The sequence below is a fragment of the Periophthalmus magnuspinnatus genome, chromosome 9 (assembly GCF_009829125.3).
Source record: "Periophthalmus magnuspinnatus isolate fPerMag1 chromosome 9, fPerMag1.2.pri, whole genome shotgun sequence".
Lineage (NCBI taxonomy): Eukaryota > Metazoa > Chordata > Actinopteri > Gobiiformes > Gobiidae > Periophthalmus > Periophthalmus magnuspinnatus.
The window spans coordinates 14,206,994-14,231,540 of record NC_047134.1 but is presented as its reverse complement, the minus strand read 5'-3'; the positions used below and the strand labels follow the sequence as shown (position 1 = coordinate 14,231,540).

General features: G+C 38.2%; 1 protein-coding gene across 4 annotated transcripts in view; it reads left to right on the top strand.

The window, feature by feature from the left end:
* Positions 1 to 24,547, top strand: part of trpm3 (transient receptor potential cation channel, subfamily M, member 3) — a 79,250-nt gene that overhangs the window by 42,707 nt on the left and 11,996 nt on the right. For 2 of the 4 annotated variants that reach the window (XM_055224201.1, XM_055224203.1), the window contains exons 5-17: positions 499 to 623; positions 1,754 to 1,925; positions 7,275 to 7,449; positions 7,783 to 7,906; positions 13,646 to 13,718; positions 16,505 to 16,605; positions 16,984 to 17,118; positions 17,490 to 17,540; positions 19,586 to 19,621; positions 19,782 to 19,922; positions 20,605 to 20,634; positions 21,759 to 22,051; positions 23,155 to 23,383. In XM_055224201.1, coding sequence (XP_055080176.1) covers positions 499 to 623; positions 1,754 to 1,925; positions 7,275 to 7,449; positions 7,783 to 7,906; positions 13,646 to 13,718; positions 16,505 to 16,605; positions 16,984 to 17,118; positions 17,490 to 17,540; positions 19,586 to 19,621; positions 19,782 to 19,922; positions 20,605 to 20,634; positions 21,759 to 22,051; positions 23,155 to 23,383 — 1,685 coding nt within the window. The remainder of the gene's footprint in view (positions 1 to 498; positions 624 to 1,753; positions 1,926 to 7,274; positions 7,450 to 7,782; positions 7,907 to 13,645; positions 13,719 to 16,504; positions 16,606 to 16,983; positions 17,119 to 17,489; positions 17,541 to 19,585; positions 19,622 to 19,781; positions 19,923 to 20,604; positions 20,635 to 21,758; positions 22,052 to 23,154; positions 23,384 to 24,547) is intronic. The other 2 variants (XM_055224202.1, XM_055224204.1) reach the window with 2 other exon arrangements.

The following is a 24,547-nucleotide window of genomic DNA, read 5'->3' as shown; positions in this document are numbered from 1 at the left end:
GGTTTAACACTGTTCTATAGCCTAATGATAAAATGACTAAACTGACTAAGCTAAATTGGGTCATCTCATTTTTGAGGGCCTACAAATCATACACATTAATGATTTTAGAAAGGAAAAAAAGTGAGGTATAAAAACAATTTTGATTAATGTTTAATGGTTAATAGAGACGACAAGTTCCCTTAAAACAACTTAACTCTCTCTTGTGTTCACATAATAGGCAATAGAAAGTAAGTTTTTGTGACAGAATGAGTCCAGAGTCACAGAGTGCTAGCGAGTGCTAAATAATGAATTGGAAAGATAGTTAACTGTGGAAAAAAAATGGTTAAGGTTGCCAGTAGGATAGATGAGAGTTAATAGCCTTCAGGTATATTTTCAGCCTTTGTTAACATGACTGGCTACAATCCATTTAGTGTTATTTGAGTCAACAATAATTCCAAGCAGAGTACTTGTTTTTAAGAATTGTATTTTGACTGCAAACCTGATCTGCTGTCTGCACAGGGGTTATCCGCCACGTGGGAGACGCACTCAAAGACCATGCCTCCAAGTCAAGAGGCAAGATCTGTACCATTGGCATCGCACCATGGGGTATTGTCGAAAATCAGGAGGATCTTGTTGGCAAAGATGTAAGTGTCAGATAGTACAAAATGAGCGTCAATATGGCCTCCAGTACAAACAGGCTGCGGATATACTTCCCAGCTTGTTTTCAGGGTTTTTATGTGCCATGTTTTGCACAGTTTGCGGTAGAAAGTAAATTGCTGTTGACAGCTTATTAACTGAGATGCTGAGTTTGCCAGTTCAATCAGAGATAAACAGTCCTTCAAAGAGAGCTGGACCATGTGTGCCGGAGTACCACATGCTGACTCATTCAAAATCAAGGGGAGATTACGGTTAAAATTTCATCCCATTGTGTCCGAGTGAACTAGCTGAGCAGAGACGATTAATACTTGGTAGCTGGAACAAGATGATGAAGTGCTCAAGCTCTTTTCAATGCATGATTGGTTTTTGCATTGAGCCTAATGATCAGCTGCCAGTCCCAGCCCCAGTAGACTAAATTGAAGCGGGCATTATTTCCAACTTGTAATTAGTACAGTATAATTATTTTAAACACGTAAGATTTCAAATATATTTCATGTGGTACATTTGAGTTTGTCTAATATAGCAAAACAGATTAAAAAAAATGCTGTGTTATCTTGTCAATAAAGACTCAAGGCCAAATATGCCTTTCAAAAAAAAAAACATTTTCCAACTTAATATACTGTAGTAGAGTCTGTACCTCATGAAAGGATTATGGTTACAGCAATTTTCGTTAATTTAATCTAATTTAATCTAATTTGGTTATTGATTTGATACACATGTAACGTTATGGAACTCTCTCTTTTTATGAGCATTGGCGTGGTACTACAATCCCAACTGAACCTTGAATGCCAGTGCCTTAAAATACGTACTCCTGTCTTACAGCATGCCAGTTTTGACCTAACAGAGAGCCAGAGACCACACATGAGTCTCCAGAATTCACTCACTGAGCTGCGGAAGACCCCAGGAAGATGAAATTTAAAATCTAAATCATACTTACTGCCCTATGCTAAATGCTGCAATATATATTTCTCCTTTCCACAATATGTATTATGCACCTGTATAACTAACATACATGTAAATCATGATGCTTAAAATATGACTGTACAAAATCAGAATCAGATGTTACACACAGCCCTGGCATACTTATGTTCCTTATGTATATTTATGTTCTGTGCAGGTGGTGCGTCCATACCAGACAATGTCCAACCCAATGAGCAAACTGACTGTCCTCAACAGCCTTCATTCCCATTTCATCCTGGCAGACAATGGCACTACAGGAAAATATGGCGCAGAGGTGAAACTTCGACGCCAGCTGGAGAAACACATCTCCCTGCAGAAAATTAACACACGTGAGTAAGATTGTGTGTACAATGGCAAACTAACTGGCCCAGATATTTCAGATGTATTATCTGATAGTGATGGTGATGAAACTTCAGCCCTTGTATTCCTAACACTTCTGAGGGTTAATTGAGTTCATGTTCTATTTTAAAACTGCGAAGGAACTAAAATTATCGCTTTTTGGCTTTGTAATGAACACATGCTCTCAGTATATTTTTAACACAGCCACTAACACATCTCAGAAAACCTTTGAAACTGTCCTATCCTTCCAATTCATTTTCTCTCCAAAGTCTCCGGTAGCTCAGATAAAGTCTTTATGTGACCCTGCATTACTATCACTGTTTTGGCATTTTAAATGGCATAGGCAGGAAAAAAGTATTGGCATAAAACATGCAGTGTGGTTCACTGCATGTGTTCATGCCAATCTATTAAACTTATGTAGATTGGAGGTTTTCTTTTTACCTAAATGTAACAAACCACTTGTAATTAAGATATGCCAGATAAGATAAGATATGCCTTTATTAGTCCCACAGTGGGGAAATTCCAGTATTGCACCGCACAGTTCAAGAACAGCAGGAAAATGGTAACATGCAATAAAACAAGATAATAGATAATAGCTTAAATAATTTAAAAATAAACTTAAAAAATAAACTAAAAATAGACTCTAAGAGCAAAATATAAAATACCAACAAAAACTATTATGTACAATAAGAGTGACAGTGCAGTGCAGCATATGAACAGAATAAATCCCAGTAAAGTGACTTGAGTGGATTTACATGGTATTCCAGTATATATTATATATATATATATATATATATATATATATATATATTTTTTTTTTTTTTTTTTTCTTTTTCTTCCTCTAACCAGTGATGTGACTAATGGACTTCCCTTTGTCATCCTATGCCTGGATTCATACAGAAGGGGCTGGGAAGGCAAAGGGGCGCCCAGACGTCTCACAAGCATCTGACAAGTTACCCAGGAATCATGCTAAGATTTAACCTTTTTGTGCAAAATGGTCAGTACATCCAATATGCACCCTTTATATGCATGGTTAATGTGTTGCATTATTACCCAGTGACAATTAATGCATAATCTATCAGAAATGTTCCTTGTGCTGAGGCCTCTAGTCTGGGGCAAATCTAAATGTGTCATATTTGTTTGAAGTATCATTTCAGGAAGTGATTTTCTGCCAGTCTGTCAAATTGCTGGTCCAGGGTGAGATTTGAAATTTGCCAAAGTTAAGAGGTTAATACTCTGGCTCATTTATGGCCAAGTTTTGGTTATGAATTTGGTCTAGTTTTTTTCTCATCCTACAGTCTCTCTCTTTGCCCAGAAACATGAAAGACGTGTGCTGGGTAGATATGCGTAATCTCCCCCCGTGGTGGTTTTGTGATGACTGGACAATCCTGTCGCTAATCCTGCTGTGCCACCATGCGATTTTCTATGGAGCAGCCGTCACTGTGTAACTCTGCTAACGCAATTCCCTTCTCATTTAAAGGACACTTTTATGTGAAGGAATGGATTCTTTTTGGTCACGGAGACCTGGCATTCATAAGGTCATTAGCGTTGTAATGTGGGATTCTTGTAGCCACAGCTCTACCGCCGTTTCGCACATAACACCTTTTCATTTCACATTAGCCGGGCTGTTGCCACCTGTCAGATCTCATACTGGGATTACACTTTTGAGTGTCCTCTCCCATTGTGCCCTACTTGATGCACTCCCTTGGAATTTTCAACCACTGCAATTTATGTTGTATTGGATAAAGTGCTTTTCTCTACACTTTAAACAAAACAGACACAGTGAAGGACAGCTATCAGGTAATTTACATGCACTTGTAAATTCAGTTTTCTCCAGAGAATAGATCTACATGCAAGTCAAAGAGAACACATATGTATCAGTTTAGTTTGAGCATTTGATTTTTACAGATGGTTGGAAATGTGTGTTGCTCACAAGTCATTTGCCCACTGCAGTGTAATTACTATACGTCAAAACTCCTGTAATTTTATGTTGTCTTTTAATTTAATGTAGCAAGTTCACAGTGAAGGGGTTTATGTAAAATTGGCAAGTCCAAACACATGTCTAATATATTCCTCGCTGTTTCTTGCTCTGTGCAGTTGAATGAGAAAATACAGAATAAACTCTACTCAGAAAGATTTTAGATGGCGAAATATCAAACATGGCCCATTGGCTGGAACATTAACCACTTTTCTACCTCTCAGTCATAGAGTTGGAAAAAGGAGACACTTTTTACTACCGAAGCTATTATCTTGGCAAGTCATTTAAATGCAGCAGTTGGTTGAAAGCACACACGAGGCATGTAAAAGATTAAAAACTATTTATTAGCCCAGGCTTACAATAAGTCTATTCAAATAAAAGAACTACCCTGAATGCCATATGCCGCAATCCGTTTCACTTGAGAGATGTGAGCTCTGCGTGACCTTCACTGACCTTTGTATAGAGGTAGCTTCATTAATCACATCATATGTAAAAGATGAAGGGACTGCGCAGTAATGGAATCCAGGAGCCGTAAGGTCTTCCATTGCAGATTAGCCGTGACATTGTGACCTGAACTGTGGAGGAGCCTATAGCCAAGAGATTATAGTTAAGCTTATGGGAGAAAAGGTGTCGAAAAGGATGTTATATTCAATTTCAAGTGTCATAGTCAAGAAGTGACTTAACAGTACCTTTTCAATTTGGGGATAAAACAATGTACTTGTAGATTCACTTGTACAGTAAGATGTGGAAGTTGGAACATAACTCTCTTTTAATAAACCTAAAATCTAAAATAAACCAAGGCCACAGAAATAGATTCTTTTGTGCAATGTAGTAGGCTCCAATATCGACAAAAAAAAAATCAATCAGAATAAGCAAACCGAGTGTAGGTGTGGAGCCGTATACAGGTGAAAATTTGCATTCTGACAGCAGTCAAATAAATACTTGGCATGTGAACAAGAGACTGAGAGAATGCCTGTTCATGCATCAATAGTCTCAAAAAACAATGTCAGGATGATCAACGTGAACTTGTGGAGTGTTTGCCCGGTGGGACATTGGTAAAAGTACGGGGTAAAGTTGCTCCCGGAGTCAGTCCAGGTTTTGGGTTTGCCTGAATGACAACATTGCTATTTGGTGTGGAAAGAAAACATGTGCATGTCAGTAAATAAGTAATAAGATATAAATAAGAAAGGTTCAATCTTCAAAGCTGTAGTGATTTTAGGTGTATTAAAATAAAAACATTTAATACTTTAAAAATGTGCAGTTATATTATAGATAATACAAATGTTTTTTGTCAGATACATGAATGGTGTAAGAGTGATTACGGATGGTTAGGAATTAAAACATAGTAGAAATGAGTCATTGTCGCCACACTGTACAAGAGTGCAGCCATTACTCTTTTGATATAAAGTCTTTACTTTATGTCAAGGATTCTATGCTATTCCTTTAATTAGATGTAAATATCTCACATGTGACTCCTAGCAGCTCCCACTACACTCCTTTCCTAGTCCTTCAGTTTACTTCATTAGACAGGGTACAGTAAAGACTGCAATGTATGGCCTTGGGTCCTTATTAAACACCTTTTGAGTCCAGGCTTTTGTTGCTTTGTGCATGGATAAATTTAATACAGAAAAACCATAGAGAAAAGGCTTTGGCTTAGGGGACTTGAGCTGCCCTGTTTGCTCTTATCGTCATCTTGGGAGTCCAGTGTGTTGCTACTGAATGCTCAGATGTCACCTTGAGCTCAGAGGGGGACAGCTGACATTTTACAGACCAAATGATCAATCAAGAAAATTACAAACTCATTAAAAATGAAAATAATGATTAATCACTGACATTGAAAGGTTATCTTGTGTAAAATAGCTAGAATTACTTGCTAGCTAAAAAAATATATGTGAAAGGTTTAATAAAAAAAAAAGTCAGAGCGTGTTATTTTTGATTGGGTAACACTGCACTCTCAAACCTGGATAAATGTTCATCTTGTCTTGAAAGGCACCTTGCAAAATCAGTAGGCAAATCTCTGGATGTTAATTTTTTATTGTCACCGCACAGTGAAAAGCATGAATTACTAGTGCTATAGCAGCAAATTTTACAAATGCATTAAATGTATTATCCTTTTGCATTTCTTTATATTTGATTTGATTAATCTTATTTCCCATCATTTCAGTTTGTTTACGTGTGTGTGCACCCTTCCGTATGCGATTTTGCTCCAAAAAAGAGCTCTTAAACCAATCAGCCATGACACAGCTGTGCTTTTCCCCCTCATCCGCTCCTCTGTGGGCTTCCATTGGACTATATTCTGCTTTAGATCCTGAATATTCACTGTGAACCTTATAAGTCATCAATATCAATGCTTCATCTGACGTACGCGCGTGCTGGTGATAAAAATACAGAATTTTTTTTTTTGTTTTTTTTTTAAGAAATGCATTTCATTAACCTGCTTCTTTCATGCCACTCTCTCCTGATTTGGGGTTGGGTGATGTGTTGTGGCACAGTGTTTTTACCTCTTTGAAGTAGACAAGGCCCCTAAAATATTCGCCTTACGTAACTGTCCCTGTTCCACGGCTGCACGAGGCTGTGTGAGGCAAAGCGGAATGGTGCTGCTGGATGCTCCTCCAAATGTGTGCGTATATTGTATGTAAGTGTGCGGTTGTATGTGCTCTACTGCCAGAGAGATAGACCCTGCTCTCTCCTCCAGTGTGAATAATGCAGACCAGTACGATGGGGCACTTTAACACAGCTTTCGAATTAGACTCACAACACCTGGCACAAAACACCAGCTCATAAAACAGAATGCCATGGCTATATAAGCTAAGGAAAGAAAAAGTAATATAAGGGTAAAAGATTTAGCCAATAGATTGGACTAGCATATGGCCTTGGTGTTACAGTGAGAATGGTTTACTGAGGAAAAAAGAGCAAATAGGAGAGGGTGAACCAGGAGAGTAAAAGGGGAAACTCCACTGAGGATTTGGAAAATGATGTTCAAATCCACAGTAGCTTCTCCTATGTAGTCCTTGCATTTGCAGAAAACCCACCTGCTAATTATGCATAATTATCCTAAAGAGTGTGTGATTAGCAGGCACACAGCCAGAGTCAGGTTTATCCGCACAGCACACACGGCACCGCCACAGAAACGTCACACAAAGTAGGCTGGTTATTTTTGGTCCAGGTGCTTTATAAAAAGACAAGCTGCCATAATTAGCAGCAGTTTCTTAACAAGTGACAACAGCTGTCATATTTACTCACAGTTCTTCTATTTATGCATCAATTGTGGCTTTTTTGAGACTCTTTGTTGTCTGTTTTCTAAGATGGCTTTATGCTATGTGTGATGATTTCTTCGCACTGTCTCTGTGTCTGTGTGCAGGTATTGGTCAGGGCGTGCCTGTGGTGGCTCTGATCGTTGAAGGAGGGCCTAATGTGATCTCAATAGTGCTGGAGTACCTCAGGGACACACCTCCAGTCCCGGTGGTGGTTTGTGATGGCAGTGGCCGAGCCTCAGACATCTTGGCCTTCGGACACAAATACTCAGAGGAGGGAGGGTATGGGTTCTCTATAATTCAAAGGAGTAACAACAGTGAAGGGCTATTATATACTACTATCCTGTTGGTTTATACACTTCTTTTTCACTGTTTTAGAATTCATACGTTTGATTGTCAAACAGTTGTGTATTATTATTCACCCAAAATGTACAGTTAATTGTTGGACTTTAATAAATATAAAATACAGAAAGTCAACTTAAATGTTGTCATGGTGCATAATTTAGTGCAAAATTTAGTGCTCTTTGTCAAACTTTGACCCTTCTTTTTTCTCTAACCTTTGTTTTTTCTCACTCCCTGGTTCTGTTTTGTCTTCTCACATCTCTGCTACTTCAGGATAATTAATGAATCTTTAAGAGACCAGTTATTGGTGACCATCCAGAAGACTTTCACCTACAGCCGCACACAAGCACAGCACCTGTTCATCATCCTCATGGAGTGCATGAAGAAGAAAGAGCTGGTGAGTCTGCACTTGTGAGTTTGTTTGTGACTGTGCTTGTAACAAACTTGTTGTCTCTTAGCCAGGCTGCTCTTGAAAAATAGATTAAATAAATTGAGTAGATAAATTACAAAATACTTTATTCTACTGTAAGGAATTTGATATTAAATACTGTAACTGAGTACACCAAAAGCTAAAAAACCTATTGTTTTTTATCTTTATTCCCACCACAGTGAAGATCAGAATATAAATGAAGTCTTGACAAACTGATTTACCAAACGGAGTTTTGTCACCATGACATTTATATTGAACCAGTTACCATCCCATTTAATGAATGATATATGATGCTAACTTTATGCAGATGTATTCAGGTGGCCTTCACCTTTAGAGTATGTAACCCAGTGGGAGAACTCATGTCTTTCCAAACAGCAGTGATATACTTGTTCCTCAGGGACTAGACCCAGGCCTCTAAGCACCGCCTGTCATATACAACCAGCATCTTATGGAGGAAGTGGATGCTGTATGTGTCACCATGTGTGCATTTACATAAATGTGTTTGCCATATACTCTGCATGAGTTAATCACGCTTCACAGATTACAGTAGTATAAGCTGTCGACACAGTTGCGGACATGTGATTGAAAGTGCCATTCCAGTGTGTTATGTGCACATGAAACCCCCTACTCTAGAGATGAGTAACACGGCCCTATTATGCTCACCATGTTAGCCAAATAAACAGCTTGCAGCAGTTATTGCATCATAGCTCTTCTGCTAACCAGATCTATAGTACTGTTTATTACACGGTGATTTGCCTCTAGTCCCTTTGTTGTACTTTAAACAGATCATATCTAGTTCATACAAAGAAAGGTAAAGTAAGATAGACTTTATTGTCTCCATGAGAAAATTTGTACTCTGCATTGACCCATCTTTCAATGCCACTGGGCAGCCTGTCAGGAGCAGTGGGCGTCACAGCCTGGAAACCTATCTCCAGGACTAACATAGCTAGAAGATATAACTATTATGCCCATGTCCACAGGAAACATATCTTGACATCCGACGAAACATGCAAACCCCACACAGAAAGGCCCAGCCCAGGACTCAAACTCGTGACCTTCCAGCTGTAAGGGGAGAGTACTAGCCACTCTGCCACCATGTTTACAAGGATGACACATTCTTTTAGAGGACAGTTCAAACTGAGATTGCCTATCTAGAATGTAATAGCAATCTGGTGTAGATATGCTGCTTAATATCGTATTTTTATTTTCTTGTTGTCTTACCCATATGGACAAGCACGCTGTTTACACCCTGCAGAGATGCTCCAAAAAATGATGGTGGCTGTTGAAGCACAGCCCACAATTGTTTTGACATCTCTTTCTTTTCCTTGAGTTTCCTGATAAGCACCACAGGAGCTTCCATCCAGAACCTAAAAAAATGTCAATTTCTAAGTGGAAAAGTTGGAAAACAGCCAGTGTATAAATTACCTCATTTTGTCAGTGCACATTTATGGTAAGAAAGCTAAAACTTGATGTGCAATGTCATGTCATTTTTTGAAACTGTTATTTAAATATTTTCAAGGTCCACTTAAGATTTCAATGTTGTCAATATTAGTCATAGTCAATGGCCTAAATGGGTTTTGTATTTTCATTTACAACAGAATGAACTATGTCATGTAGTATCTACATAGGGTCAACAGATTGTAGACCCGTTGACCACATTATAGTGGGTGCATTGAGACAGCAGGTTTCTTCTATGTTTCTTGTTATCACTTATTGGTTAGAGGAATGGTGTATGTGGGAAGGGAATGAGCCCTGTGTGGTCCCATGTAACAGGTCTTTTATCTCACACTTCTGATAGGACAGGTATATCTTCATTTAAATCATAAGATAATAGTAAGGAGGAGATGGACTGGCTTGGTTGAAGTGCTGTGTTTAACTGTGCCCGAGAGGCCAAGTGGAGGAAGTGGTGACTTTATTTCCTTATTTTCGGCATGTTGGTTTATTCATGTAGACATTTTTTGCTTCAGTTATTTCGTTGCTTCCTCTTCTGTGTTTGACATACTCTCAGCTGTTTATTTTTATGATCAGGCACAATATAACCACAGTTTGTTTGAAAAATAGTTTTTGGTATGTTAACGTTTATTTGTGAAGCGTATCTCTTAATGTCCTTCCCTATGTTGCTTCACTACCTTGTGTTTGTATCCCCCCTCTGGCAATGAATTATTTAGCTGGCAGTGGTCCTTATATGTTTAATTCGGATTAAATATGGAGGAGGTACTGCCGACTGTGTTTCCCCACCTCCTGACTGCACAAACTAAGAAGGAGTAGGAGGAAGATGAGGAAGAGAACAAGTGACTTAAATGGACCATGAGAGAGAGAGGGAGGGCAGGAGAAAAGTACCAACGATGAAGACAATTATTTGGACAAAAAACAAGTTTTAGCAAGGTTATAGAAAAAAGAAGGGGCACAATAACTTCAATTATTCTACAAAATCCTCTTAATATTGAATGGTTATATAGATTTAATGACATGTTTTGAAACTTTATTAAATGCAGTTTGGGAGTAAGTGTGCAAACTTTGTCTCATTTTCTATGTTCACCTTAGCAGCCTAGCACCAGTGATGTGTGTAGCACCACTTCTTATGATATATTGATTTAATGCAAACAACATGATTATCATAGTGCTTTTACTATACCATTTACAGCACTCAACAGACCCACAGACTGTATAAAGAAGTGTGTATATATGCATATATTATTATTTTATTATTATATTTTATGCTTAGACCACAGAAGATGCTCCACTGCCTGTAGAAGATATGTGTTGTTCATGCACATGTCGCAGCATGGATCCAGCCTGTTAAATGAAGATGAATGTTTTCTAATCAGTGTGGCTCATTGCTGCGTGAAGACCACTTTTCCAATCCTCTAAGCATGGAGTTCAGCCTCTTTGGAAAATGTGCAAATGATCTGGCTTTCCCTGTCATAGGGACAGAAACATCCTTCCTGCTGTTTTTCATTCCCTAAAATTGCATTGCTTAACTTTTTCTTCAAGACATGTCTTATGACAGCAGAATTTGTGACAAAAATCATACAGCTACATGCTGTTTAAGCACGTAGCTGTAATTAGAAAACATTTTATCTATTGCAAACTTGTAAGAAAGAGCCATGTGTGTCACCATATGGTGCTTGGGGATGAGAGTTGATTGGCTGTGTAAGAGTGATCCACATTGCTTCAAGTTTCCATATTAAAAAAAATATTCTAAAGCTGTGCTAGTGACAAAAAATCCTGCACGTGAATAATAAAGCAAAAGGTTTTGTGAGAGCTTGGAACAAGTTAGATTTAAATACCTACTTCCTCCTATCATGGTTTGGAAATCAGGTACCCAACGTTAAACAGCCACAGTTTGGTGACATCATACATCTGAATCATACTTTGTTTTCATGATGGTATAATAGAGTCCTGATATAGAATAATAGGCCTTCTAGGTTTATTAGTCTGCACTCACAATGAGCATCTTGCCTGTATGCTTGGACAAAAGCGATGGGCACAAGCTCAGTGTTTGCTCTCTCTGATGAGTCCCCAAAGGGTCATTGGGATTAAATTAGTAACCCTTTATTGTCATAGTGATTTAGTTGCTCCGTCCAAGCTGCTGTAGAGCCACATTCTAAAGGAGTTGCATAATTCCAAAGGGTCACCTTGGGGATACGGCTTAGGAAGAGAGGAGGAACAAGAGAGGAAGAGGAGGACAAGGCGGGGTGATGTATGTAGCAGTGGGAGGTTGTTGCTAGATTATCGTCTGGAGGCGGGACTGCGGCTGTAGGATAAGGTGTGAAAGGAGCGCTGGAGGTAAAGGTGAGCGGACCTGAAGGGAGAGAGGAAACAAAAGCCAACACCTGCTATAATCATTACCTCTCCTCCACTGCATCACCATCCATCTTGTGCCCTGGTGCAGCCAAGACTTCAATCTATATGTGAGCGCATAAGCTGTACTGGAGAGTATCTCTAAATGTAAGGGCATGGCTGTTTAGAGCTATCACTATACACTAACAAAAACTTTATCATTCACCGGGAAGTTTTGGGATGTCTTGATGAATGTCCAGACACGTAACTTGATGTACACAACAGTTAGAAAGGATTGGGAGCTAATACAGATGTGCAGACCTTTTCTTGTTATATAGTTCATCTTTTTGAGACCTGTATGTGGGTCTCTTTAAACCTCTCTTTTAACTTCAGAATTGAAACTTCTTTTTTACATTTGCATCACATTTGTATTTGACAAAAAAACAACTAAAAAATAAACCAAACTTTTTTTGTAACCAATGAGGGCTACTTACAATGTGTATGATACTGTCTACTCTACAATTATCGTAACGTTGTCATCTGGTATTTTTTTGGACGTTTTGTTTAGTAAAACAAGACAGTGAATCTCAAATTTGGTTTAAACTCAAAAGCAAAGCAGTCATTAACACATGCTTGAAAGCACATGTACTTGGTTAGCTCATGGTATTGCATGTGTGCTAAACAGATGGCTCCCTAAATGTGTTGTTAGCATCAATTAGAATGAAAACCGAGGCATTCTACCAAAGAATCATCTTGCTACTGGCATAGTATGACTAAAGTCCAAAATGCACAACAAATTACCCACTGCGCCACACAGTTATTGGTCTGTATGCTCATAAGAAATTCCAATCGATATTTTCATATCCCATCACACCTCTATTTCACCTGGGGGAAAACCTCCTGATTACACACATGGCTACACACAAATGTAACTTCACACACCCGATGCTTCTGCTATTAGTGATTGATTTTGCAATGCATGACACAGGCCGAAGGTGTGAGATGATGTCTTGGTCTTGCTACTCTCTGGGGGCGGAGCCAATGTATCATCGACATATGCTTTACGACAGATGAATGAGCACTATAATAGAGACGGCGTCATCAGAGTCAACTATAGCACTTTTACATTCTGATGTAAGGAAAGTGTGGAAGAGGAGGGTTATCCCACAATGTTGCAACATTCCCTAAGGGAGCATGCAGCCGCAGCAAATCCCACAGATTCCTGGAGCTCCATGAAATGAAGCCATTCGGAGGGAAAGATGGGCTGCAGGGAGGAGAGGAGGGTGGGAGGAGATGGATGTGTGGATGGAAAGATTAGAGAAGAGCTCATTGGGCATTCAGAACACGCATCCTCCGTACACGGCTCTCACAAGGTGCCCTTCGCACGTGCACGACCATACAGGCATGTGCACATGTACATATGTTACTTCTACAATGGCAACAGCTTCTTTACATCAGAAATATTATCCACCAAATCTGTGCCATCACTCACAGTTCCCTCTGCTCTGCTGTCGCTTTGATCCTAGAGCCATTACACAAGACACAAATGACATCCAAAATGTCAGTCTGTGTGCAATATGCCATACATCTTTAACTGGCTTTGAAATGATACAAAATCTAATAAAATTTCATAACAAACAAAATGTTGTTTTTTCAACTTGTAATGGTTCTAATTGAATGTGTTTGTCATAAGCAGCTGCCAGTATTTTCACAATTGATTTGATGCAATACTTTGCATCAATATTACAACTTGTATGTACTTTTTTGAACATTCATCTACTATTTGTGTAAATAATTATATAGGCCAGAAAAATATGTCTTATACAAATTCTAAGATTTAAAATAAAACATATTGAGGGAAATAATGTATTTTTCAATGTTTTTGCTTTAATCTGTCTTTTTGTTTGTCTTACCATTTGCCAGATAACAGTTTTCCGAATGGGGTCAGAGGGTCATCAGGACATTGACCTGGCCATCCTTACTGCATTACTCAAAGGTGGGTATGTGTGTCAGTTTGGGTACTGTTATAATGTAACTGTCTCCCATATGATACCACCGTATCTCCAGGGATGTTGTTATTTAGACGCTTCTGTTTGATATGAAGCTTTTACTGGCCCACTTTCAGTTTTCAGCACAAAGGAGGTTTAAACATAGACATGTGCTTGTATGTATTTTTGGTTCAACACTGCTGCTTTGCAAATAACATTAAGGAAAACATCTAGAGCCATCATAAAGATCTAATCAACCCTAAAACAGTCAGATTTCCCACGTGACAAAATAGTACAGTCCCAACCTACCGGAAAAACAAAAACTATATAAGCAATTATTCTTAAAGATTAGTTTGTTCATAGTTCATTCTGTATTTTGGGACAGCTGCTAAAACAAACAGAAGTTGCAAATGCCAGTCAGTTGAAAACAATGATAAACTAAAACATTTGATCATTAATTTAAAAGTTTAGATTTTTATTGTTCTTTTTGACAGGTTTGGATTCAGGTGAGCCTTTTTGTATGCATCAAGCTCTCACCAGCACCTGGAGCATAACCGTTTAGCATCAGTAACACAGCTGCTCATTAAATCTCTTTTCACAGACTGATTATTGACTAGAGGTATTACAAAACTATTTTATTCACAGCAATTTTTGTTTTGCTTTTTTATTATTTACCTAACGATTTTCAAAAAATATAAAATGGTCCAGTTACTTGTATTACAGCAATACAAGTCAGAAAGACATTATTGAAGTCGTACTGTTTGTCATTCAGATACAATTTTGAAACTTAACCCTAAAGATTAACTCTAAAGCAAAACACTATTAACCTTATTACATAACAAATTGCTATGTAGTCCCCTGTATTGAACGACAGTAGATGGGTTTAAAAGTGCAGACATCGTAATTAAACTCAACCACTGATTGTTCTTCATCCTATTTTCCGCTTCACTGTTCCTTCTTGGCCGGTCCTTTCTTCTCTAGCCCTCCCTGCGCCTACGCACACAGGACCCACAGATCCATACCTTCGACTGGTTATTCAGTAGCTCATATTGATTAAGACTGCATTTGGCTCTTCAGGGAATTCGGCGTTAACCAGGCCATCTGGAGTTTTCAAACATGCCGTCAACCACACATGCCTATGCTCTTGGACGGAAAGTCAGATTAGACTGTATCCATTTTTCACGAACATAAAATGGGTCTTTTGGGACTGTTTAACAACAACTAGATCTTTGTAGTGTGTGTGTGTGAGTGTATATACATATATATATATATATATATATATATATATATATATATATATATATATATATATATATATATATATACCGGTATATATATATATATATATATATATATATATATATATATATATATATATATATATATATATATATATATATATATATATATATATATATGGGGGTGTGTGTGTCTCTCTCAATATATATATAGAGAGAGACAATCTTGACATACTGTATCAAAGTAGCTTATGGGAAAGGTACATTTTTGTCTCTAAACTGCACACATCTGTCACTTGTGTAGGGGAGTTATTAGTTCTGCTGTCAAAGATTTTTGATGAGAAGGGGCAAAGGTTTTATTTATTATATTTAAACAAATAAAAGCTAGTGCCATCTTAGTTTGCCTGCATGATTTCATTGCCCTATTGTACAACATTGTTGTAAATGTAAAAACCTGTTTCTGTAGCTTATTCCGTACACTAGTGTTTCTAACACATTGGTCATGTGACTTATGGGGTCTTTTTCACACTGTTTTAGTTGCCCTTTTTGATTTTGCATGACACGACATTTAGATAAATGAGATGAGGAGGAAGAAGCTGAATGCTGTTGTGGCGAATAAAGGGAAAGAGCGAGTTTTCTTTTAAATGAGTCTATGGTAACCAGCATGAAGCCTTCTGTGACAGGCTCAATGAGACATGTTAAGGCTTTTAGTGTAGAATAAAATCAGTCACATCCTGCCTGAGAGCCTTTTAAAACACTGGATTAGACTTCTTTGCTGAAGAACTAAGCCACTGCCTGCAGCTCAACATTGCACAGTGAAGTCAAAATACACAGAGCAGAGGAGAGCTCCAAGAGGAGGCTGTGTAAGAGCAGGAAGGATACAAACTACCAACACCAGAATTAACTGTCAACATCTTGTATTTCAGTCATCAATGGGTCTGTTATCGTTAAACAGAAACCCTCCCAAAAATGCAACCTGTCAAAATTTGCAATCGATTTCCCAAAAAGAAGAAGCCCGAAGTCACTACAAGACAAACTGGGCAACTCTGACAACTCATGGAGTAACAGGTTGTTTAAGCTAGAGGTAATGAATAGGATGAGGAAGACTGTTGTATAAAGTCCCTGCCCCTCGGTCCCTAAAGGCAAGCAAACAGTCACCCCAAAGTCAAGATAGGATAAGGCAAGCTCACCATATTTTAATATGATGCTGTATGTGTCTCCACTGCTCTTATTAGTTAGTTCTTGATCTCATTAACATGGCTGTCTGAACTCACACCATTAAACTCCTGTAATGCTGAGGGCCCAAGAGAGTAATAATACTAGGAAGCTTATTAAAATGTCTACTACTAAGGATTATTATACTTCACATTAGCCCAGATTCCTCCAAAGGCAGTGACAAACCTCTTCCCCTCCTACATACTTTTTGCACTTACTTGCACTCCTCTTAGTGGGTGTCTGATTTGTTCTTGTTGTCAGCAGAGCATATTTTTCTGTCAATTATTAAACAAGCACTATCTTTTTTGGGAAATTGCAGTTAATGGCTTAATCTTTTCCAGGTGCCAATGCCTCTGCACCTGACCAGTTGAGTTTAGCCTTGGCTTGGAACCGGGTGGACATCGCTCGCAGTCAAATCTTCATCTATGGACAGCAGTGGCCTGTAAGAAATACATCTGCAATACTTGTTGAATCCAAATGAATATCAACACGTTGTTTTATGCTTTTTATTTGAATAATTACAAGGTTACAGCCCATTATACCAAACAACTTTTATCTTATAGTCTGTGTGTTTTTGACAGGCTACGCATTAATCCACTTGTAAAGAAGTAGAAGCTTTGTAATATTAACAAATAAAGAAAATCAAAATGCATTGGTTTCTGACAAAAGATCCTACTCCCACAGCCTCTCGACTAAATGAATTATTAAGACCTCTGCAGAGACTTGTTCAGACTGTGTTCACTGTGTTTGACTTACGATTTCTGTACAGTGCTATACAGAAGTTACATTATTTACAGTATTTTTGATTGTATTCATTCAGGTTGGATCTCTGGAGCAGGCGATGCTGGATGCCTTAGTTCTTGACAGAGTGGACTTTGTCAAACTTTTAATTGAAAATGGAGTCAGTATGCATCGTTTCCTAACCCTTTCCAGACTGGAAGAGCTTTACAACACGGTAATAACGTAACAACAGATTATTCCCTTAAACTAAACAGCATCCAATTAAGATATGTAATAGTAGACAGTGTGCCAATTGACAGTGCTATCTAGTTTGCCACAGCATGAGGTTGTTTTTCGTGTCACACTTGTTACTGTTACTGCCTCCCTTTGTGGGATGAATGGCGAATGGCTTCTCACCACCCATGGCCCTGAGGGAATTGTGAGGTGAAAAAATGATGAAAATTTCACACAACCAAAAGTGGATAGCTCTGTGGCGTGAAATACAGAAATGAAATAAATCTTACTCAAATACATGTACAGATCTTGTGGTGATGATATATGCTAACGACTAACCATTTGTGTTGTATTGTTTTTTTATGTCACCAGAGACACGGACCATCCAACACGCTGTACCACCTCGTCAGGGATGTCAAAAAGGTATGTGCATTAGTGTTGTCGGTTTGGGAATGGTAACTTCAATGTGTGGTACAGTGACATAACCCAGTAGAGTTTATGTTGCTTTGTCGCTGTTGATTTTATTGTGTTGGTGTTAGCAATAGAGGCTGGCTTTTCTTTTTCAGCTGGAGTTGCAGGCTGCAGTGGCTGTGTAAAGCTGTGCACGACCCTCATCCGTAGCTCTCTGCTGCAAATTACCCCTGTCTCTTTCATATACATACACACATACATTGGGGTTTCATCCTTTTCAGGGACATTGCATTGACTTGCATTTATTCCCTGGAGACTCATCTTAACCCGAACCATAGTTACTACTTGTGTAAGCTTAACCTAAATCCTAACTGTCACCTTTTTAATCCATAACTTAATTTTAAGCCATGTTGTTGATCTAATGATGAGGGATGTACGTCATGGGAACCAGATTTTTGTCTCCAGAACAGAGGCAGGTCCTCATGAATAGAATGATACAGATTTTAGCCGATGAATAACATACAAACATTCACACATACAACTACACTGTTTTTATTACACTGTTTTTCACTGAGTACAATATTGAGTGAACTGTAATGAATCTCTTGTGAGGTTGATGTGGACCTCACAAAAGGCATCATTTTGAGCCATTTGGGAAATTTCTTTGTGCGACTTCTTTTAAGGTGTTAGTCACAACAAGTGAGAGAAAAGTAATAGTTATGAAAGTAATTTTGGCACACTAGAAACACTTTGTAATGCATGGCCTAGCAGCACCATCCTCAGAGCTTTGTGTACTTGCTATAGTAAGTCTATAGCTGATTGTGTTGTGTAGATTGCTAATTAGATATTCTGCTTGGATCTTTAGTGTGTCATTCATGTCCATGCCGTCGTACATTTCCTCTTAGATCTTTGAGTTGTAGTTGGTGTGATTCAAACTCACAAAGATGTTCACTGTAAGGGGTTGTGAGAGTAACATTCAAGTCTAATCAGATCCTGAGTACAAACACTGAGACTCGCAGATTGGATTGTAAACAGCTGCTAAAACCCCAATTGCTTTTCTTCCTGAAAAAGTAAGATGCAGCTTTGTTATCCACAATTGGTTGCAACTTTATTTAGTTTTTTTAACGTGATACACCAGACACTGCACTCTTCACAGTGTCATATTAGGTTATTATAATTGGTTATTGTAGAGACACTAAAGTTTTTTTGTTTTGTTTTTTTATTTCTAAAATAATGAGTCAGCTAATATAAAGTTTTTTCCCTTAAAGTTGTTCACATGTATTAGCTTCTTTTTGCCTCCAAAGGGAGTTTATAAAGACTGTGCAGACCACAAAGCATTGTCTTTGAACTTTTCGTTTAGGGCAATTAAAAATGTTTAGGTTTGTGTTTTTTATGATGCACAGCTTGGTTTGACTAGAAGCTCAGCCCTTACTTAGCTTTAAAACTGTGCGTTACTGTTCACAGATGCAGTACCTCAAACTGTTCCTTTACCAGTAGGATGTGTTATGTGTAAGTAATTGTATAAGTGCTATAATTATTAGTATGTTTGATCAGTTCTTAAAATGTCATAGAACCTTATAGCTGTTTGCGAACAGATCAAAGTGCTAAAAACAGATATATATTTCATGAAGTAATTGAGGGATGCGTAGACGTTACAGTGATGATAATATGATTCTTGCACGGATAAGCTTTGTAGTGTATAAAATAGCCGCCACACATGAAAAGACTAGTTTAATGATACTCCCCTCCAGCAGTGGTCACTGGCTGTCGGTCTCTCCATACTGGTGGTCCTCTCTTCCAGGCTACTTACTGTATGTTTTAACTTTCAATTAAAAATGTAACTTCTTTCTTTTCAGCTTCTTCACTCAAAAACAAACTTCTGACTTTTTTGTGAGACTTTCTGCTCATTGTTCAGTAATTTGTGCATTTGAAAGTTATGAACTAATTTGAGTCTGGAAAAGAGTGAACTTGGTCCAAACTTGGTGTGGTCCATCTCCCTTACTATCTTCCTTATACTGTGTCGTGTACTCACTGACTCACTGTGTGTTTTTTTCAAGCGGGAATATCCAGGGTTCAGTTGGATCTACTTCAAGGTGAATGTGATAATCATGTTTTCTTTCATAGCCAAGAACAGTTAGATATGGATTAGTGACGTGTGTATGACTGTTCTTTCCTCTTTGGCTTTCCTGATTTTAATCTCCTGGCAAAGGCTGCTGCGAATAACTTGTTCCTTATTATTTCTTTTTTTTCTAGGGAAACCTGCCTCCGGACTACCGCATCAGCCTCATCGACATTGGATTGGTCATTGAATATCTGATGGGTGGGGCTTATCGTTGTAATTACACAAGAAAGAGGTTCCGGACTTTATATCACAACCTGTTTGGCCCCAAGAGAGTAAGTGGAAGGATAATAATGATCAGATAATCTCTATCTGACATTTTGGGGATTATTACACCTTATAGCCTCATGTTTATGCTCCATACAAATTGTATGTTTACGAGCCTTTTCATCACACTGTAAATATATCCCTGCTTTAGAATTGTCAGCTGAAAATACCTTGATAAAGCCAACTCATGGCAGCAACAGATCATACACAGAGACCTGAATAATGTGTGTGTGTAAGTCAGCTCTGATGTGTATATGAATATGCCATTTCAGCTGTGTGCATGTATGCACCATGTATGCACACACACACACACACACACACACACACACACACACACACACACACACACACACACACACACACACGTTAACTAAGAACAAAGCCTTGAAATAGATGCAGAAATCCAAATCCCCACAGGAGGCCTGGGCTATTTTTACCAGCTCAGATGATGGCTCATGAATGCATAATTCATACATGGCCTGCTTTAATATAGATACGCAGTACAGTACCAGTTGCACAAATGTGCTTTTCCTTAATACTTACACACATACAAACATGCATCAATAGGATACACACACAAAATGCTTAAAACACAACTCTAAAATGCTATATATTCCCATATGATTGTCAACATCACAGTATTCAATTTACATTACTCTACAAGTTATCTGTATTCTTCTGTCTTTTCAGCCCAAAGCCCTAAAGCTGCTAGGAATGGAGGTAAGTTGTTTTTCTTTGTCGTGCTTAGTAACTCTAAGGGCTTTGAGATCCTTGAAAGTAGAACTAAACTGTGTACTTCAAAAAATTTGTAGAAATAAAAACACCTGTGGTTAAGAATTATCCATACATTGTTAATTCCTTAAGATGACATATGTATTAACATTCTTTATATTTTCAAACTCTTGCTATTGTCCAAAAATAAATCAATATTTGAAGGCTTTTATATATTCAGCACCATCATTCCCTGTGTGGCCCTAAATGATATTTGCTACAGATTTATTTCAGATGGAAAACATATATCTTCATGAATGTCTAATGGCTTCAGACACTGATGCTAGGCTACATGCCAAAGTAGCTCAGTTCTAGTTGAGTGAATAGGTAATGACTGACCTAAAGAGACTACATAATAGATGCTTTGTGTACTCTCCTTGAAGCATCCACATCATAAAGCTTTTATCACAGTGTGGCTCCTCAGTCCACCAAGGTATTTATATCAAACATGCAACAATATCAGTCCCTTTGTGAGCAAGTCTGTGCTGTGTTTTTCTTGGTACCGTGTGTGTGTGTATATATATATATATATATATATATATATATATATATATATATATATATATATATATATATATATATATATATATATATATATATATATATATATATATATATAATTGTTATAAATTAATCTATCCAAATATATGTTGTATAAAGCAATTGAAAGGATTTAGCAGCTGTTATATCATACCACCTTATCAATGCTCGATCTCTGATGTCAGGACTGATGTCAGATGTTAGTATTGGGATGGCAGTGACTCCAGTGCAAACTATTGTTGTGTCCTTGGGCAAGGCACTTACTATATGGTGTGGGACTGATTAGCGGTGGGCACAAATAGTCAATGGTGCAGATTGTCAGCTTTGCTTCTGTCAGTCTGCCTCAGGACAGTTGAATCTACAATTGTAGTTTACAACCACAGAGTGTGGAGTGAATGGATAATGCACAAAACTGCAAAGAGACTTGAGCATCTGGAAAAAACACTTTATAAGACCAATGCATTGTTATTATATCTCATTTACTTTTATATAAGTGTACAGATTTTTACTCATATACACTGTGTGTTTATCAGGATGACATGCCCATTCGTAGAGGCCGCCAGAAAACAACACGAAAGCGCGAGGAAGAGGTGGACATTGATTTGGATGACCCTGAAATCAACCACTTCCCTTTCCCTTTTCATGAGCTCATGGTGTGGGCAGTGCTCATGAAGAGACAGAAGATGGCGCTGTTCTTTTGGCAGCATGGTGAAGAGGCAATGGCCAAGGCTCTAGTGGCATGTAAGCTGTGCAAAGCCATGGCACACGAGGCGTCGGAGAACGACATGGTGGATGACATCTCCCAAGAACTGAACCACAACTCCAGGTGAGACATCCAGCTGATCCTACCCAGTGAAATATAATGCCTCACCGTATAACTTTTAATCCAAAAGATATACTAAGATAAACCATAGATTTGGCTTGCACTAAAAACCTTGAAAAACATGCATCCTTACTGTGAGTGAGCTTCCTTTCCACAAACCTGACTCAAGCTTGGATTGGAGGAGAGCTTTCACCTACTTGTTGCCACCAAAAACATTACAAGGTGTTGCTTTAACAGCAATGTGCAATTTTCCAGACCAAGTTATGGAGCATCATATAGAGCATCATTTTCTCCACAAATAACCTTTTGTAAACTTACCACAAAAGTTGTGCTTTTGTATCAAAAAGTCACACACTAATATCTTGTGCTGTCACAATATTTTGAGTCACAAGTTTATTTGCTTAAATGCATAATTTTGTTGCACAGCAAAAAAGTAGAGGTAACTACACTGACCATGATCCTTTTCTCAGTTCCAGTGCAGTCAACCTAAAAAACTTACTGTTAATAAAACATTTTAAGTTATTTGTAATATGACAGGAATAATATTACCAAAGGCTTGTCAAATAATTTTAAACAACTAAAGTACCATTTCAACATTTCCATCTCTCCACAATAAATATTGTCCTGTGAGGTGAATACACTGGTTATGTTGTACCCTAGAACTACATCGTTTCATCCATAGAAATAATGCTGTTGCCTAGAGATGAGAGGGCTGGCAACTGAAATGTTAATAAGGAGTTTATTATTCATATACAACCAACGCTGTATAAATAGCTTGTGACTTGGAAACATTTTCAACACAGTAGTTGCACCAGATTGTAACAATAACTATTGTTTATTTGCATTAATATGGTGTAAAAGCAGTGGACGTAGTTAATTGTACTTGTCAGGCAGTTTTTAATAGTGATTCAAGCTGTACAAAGATTTGTTTACAGTAGTATCATGTTTCTGATGTGTGCATATACTGTCCTTATCTCCTCACCAGATGGTCAGTAATGCCTTAAGTGTATCCATGGATAATTATCATAATGTTGATACATGTATTTATAATGGCACATTGTGGTGTTGTGTGTGTCCCTGCATATGTCCTGCGTCTCCTTTGACAGAGAGTTCGGTCAGCTGGCAGTAGAGCTTCTTGACCAGTCCTATAAGCAGGACGAGCAGATGGCCATGAAGCTGTTGACTTATGAGCTGAAGAACTGGAGCAATGCCACCTGTCTGCAGCTGGCAGTGGCTGCCAAACACCGGGACTTCATTGCTCACACCTGCAGTCAGATGCTGCTCACGGACATGTGGATGGGACGCCTTCGTATGCGCAAGAATTCAGGCTTGAAGGTAAGGACGTTAGTCGGGTGTTTTTAGTGGCTCATTAACCAAACACATAAAAGGAGTATTTTGTGGCACTTATGGCTTCTGAAATGAATGGTTTTAAAGCACTTTGTGCCTTAAGATGTCCTTGGATACTAGAGTGTAAAATGAAATAAGAAACATCTAACCCTTCTCTAAGGACAGAAAGCACCTCTGGATATTTGCTGAGTAAATACTAGAATTGACTGGTTGTACCTGGACAATTATACGCAGACGGTCGAGTGGGAGGGACTGTGGTTAACCTTTAGTCAGTAGACACTGTTACACTCAATACACAGAGGGGGTCTGGCTGTATGATCGATGTGCTGCTCTTAGGAAGCATTATCTCAGATATATCTCTCTTCAGTTTTACTACAGAAATGTCATACTTCACTATTATGATTAAATATAGTGAGAGCACTCTCTGTGCTAGTTCTTAGACTGGGTGAATGGTGAAAGTTTCATATGCAGAGGCATCTTGTTAGCCTTCAGTTATGACCTATGTTAACCCTACAGAAAGAATAGGACTTAACAAGTAGAGATTTAGCCTTATATAGCATCTTGTATATTGCTTATTTTTAATGATTAAAGATAATAGTATTGTAAATGTGCAAACAAACACATTCACGAGAATTGCTTAGAGGATGTCCGAAAAGCCAGTCATTTACAATCACACACTAACACATACACAAGTCTCTGAAGGTGGACTGGGCTTTAGGGAAGGTCTGGCCTCTGCAGGATGAGAGTGAGAGGGCATACGCAGGAAATGCAAGTGAAATTCTCTGGAGCAGAAATAAGAGACTGAACCCAAAAGTGTAACAAACAAGATTCTGTTCCCTGAGGGGTGATGATGTACACCAAATAACATTGTTAGAATAATATGTTTTCACAGAAGTTACTACAGCTGCCAACTTGCACCACCACAGTCCATCCCACAAGAACAGTCACGCTACATTGAACATTTTTCTTAAGTTGACTTTTCTCTATTCTTTTCTCTCAGTAAATGTTACTTATTCTATGCATACTTTTTTATGCATAGTATTAATTCTTACACATCAAGTCACATCTTTTTCATGGTTCATTTAGTCATAAATTAATACATAGTATAAAGGATGTCCTCTATAACCTAGTTGTCAGAAAGGGAGAACAGCT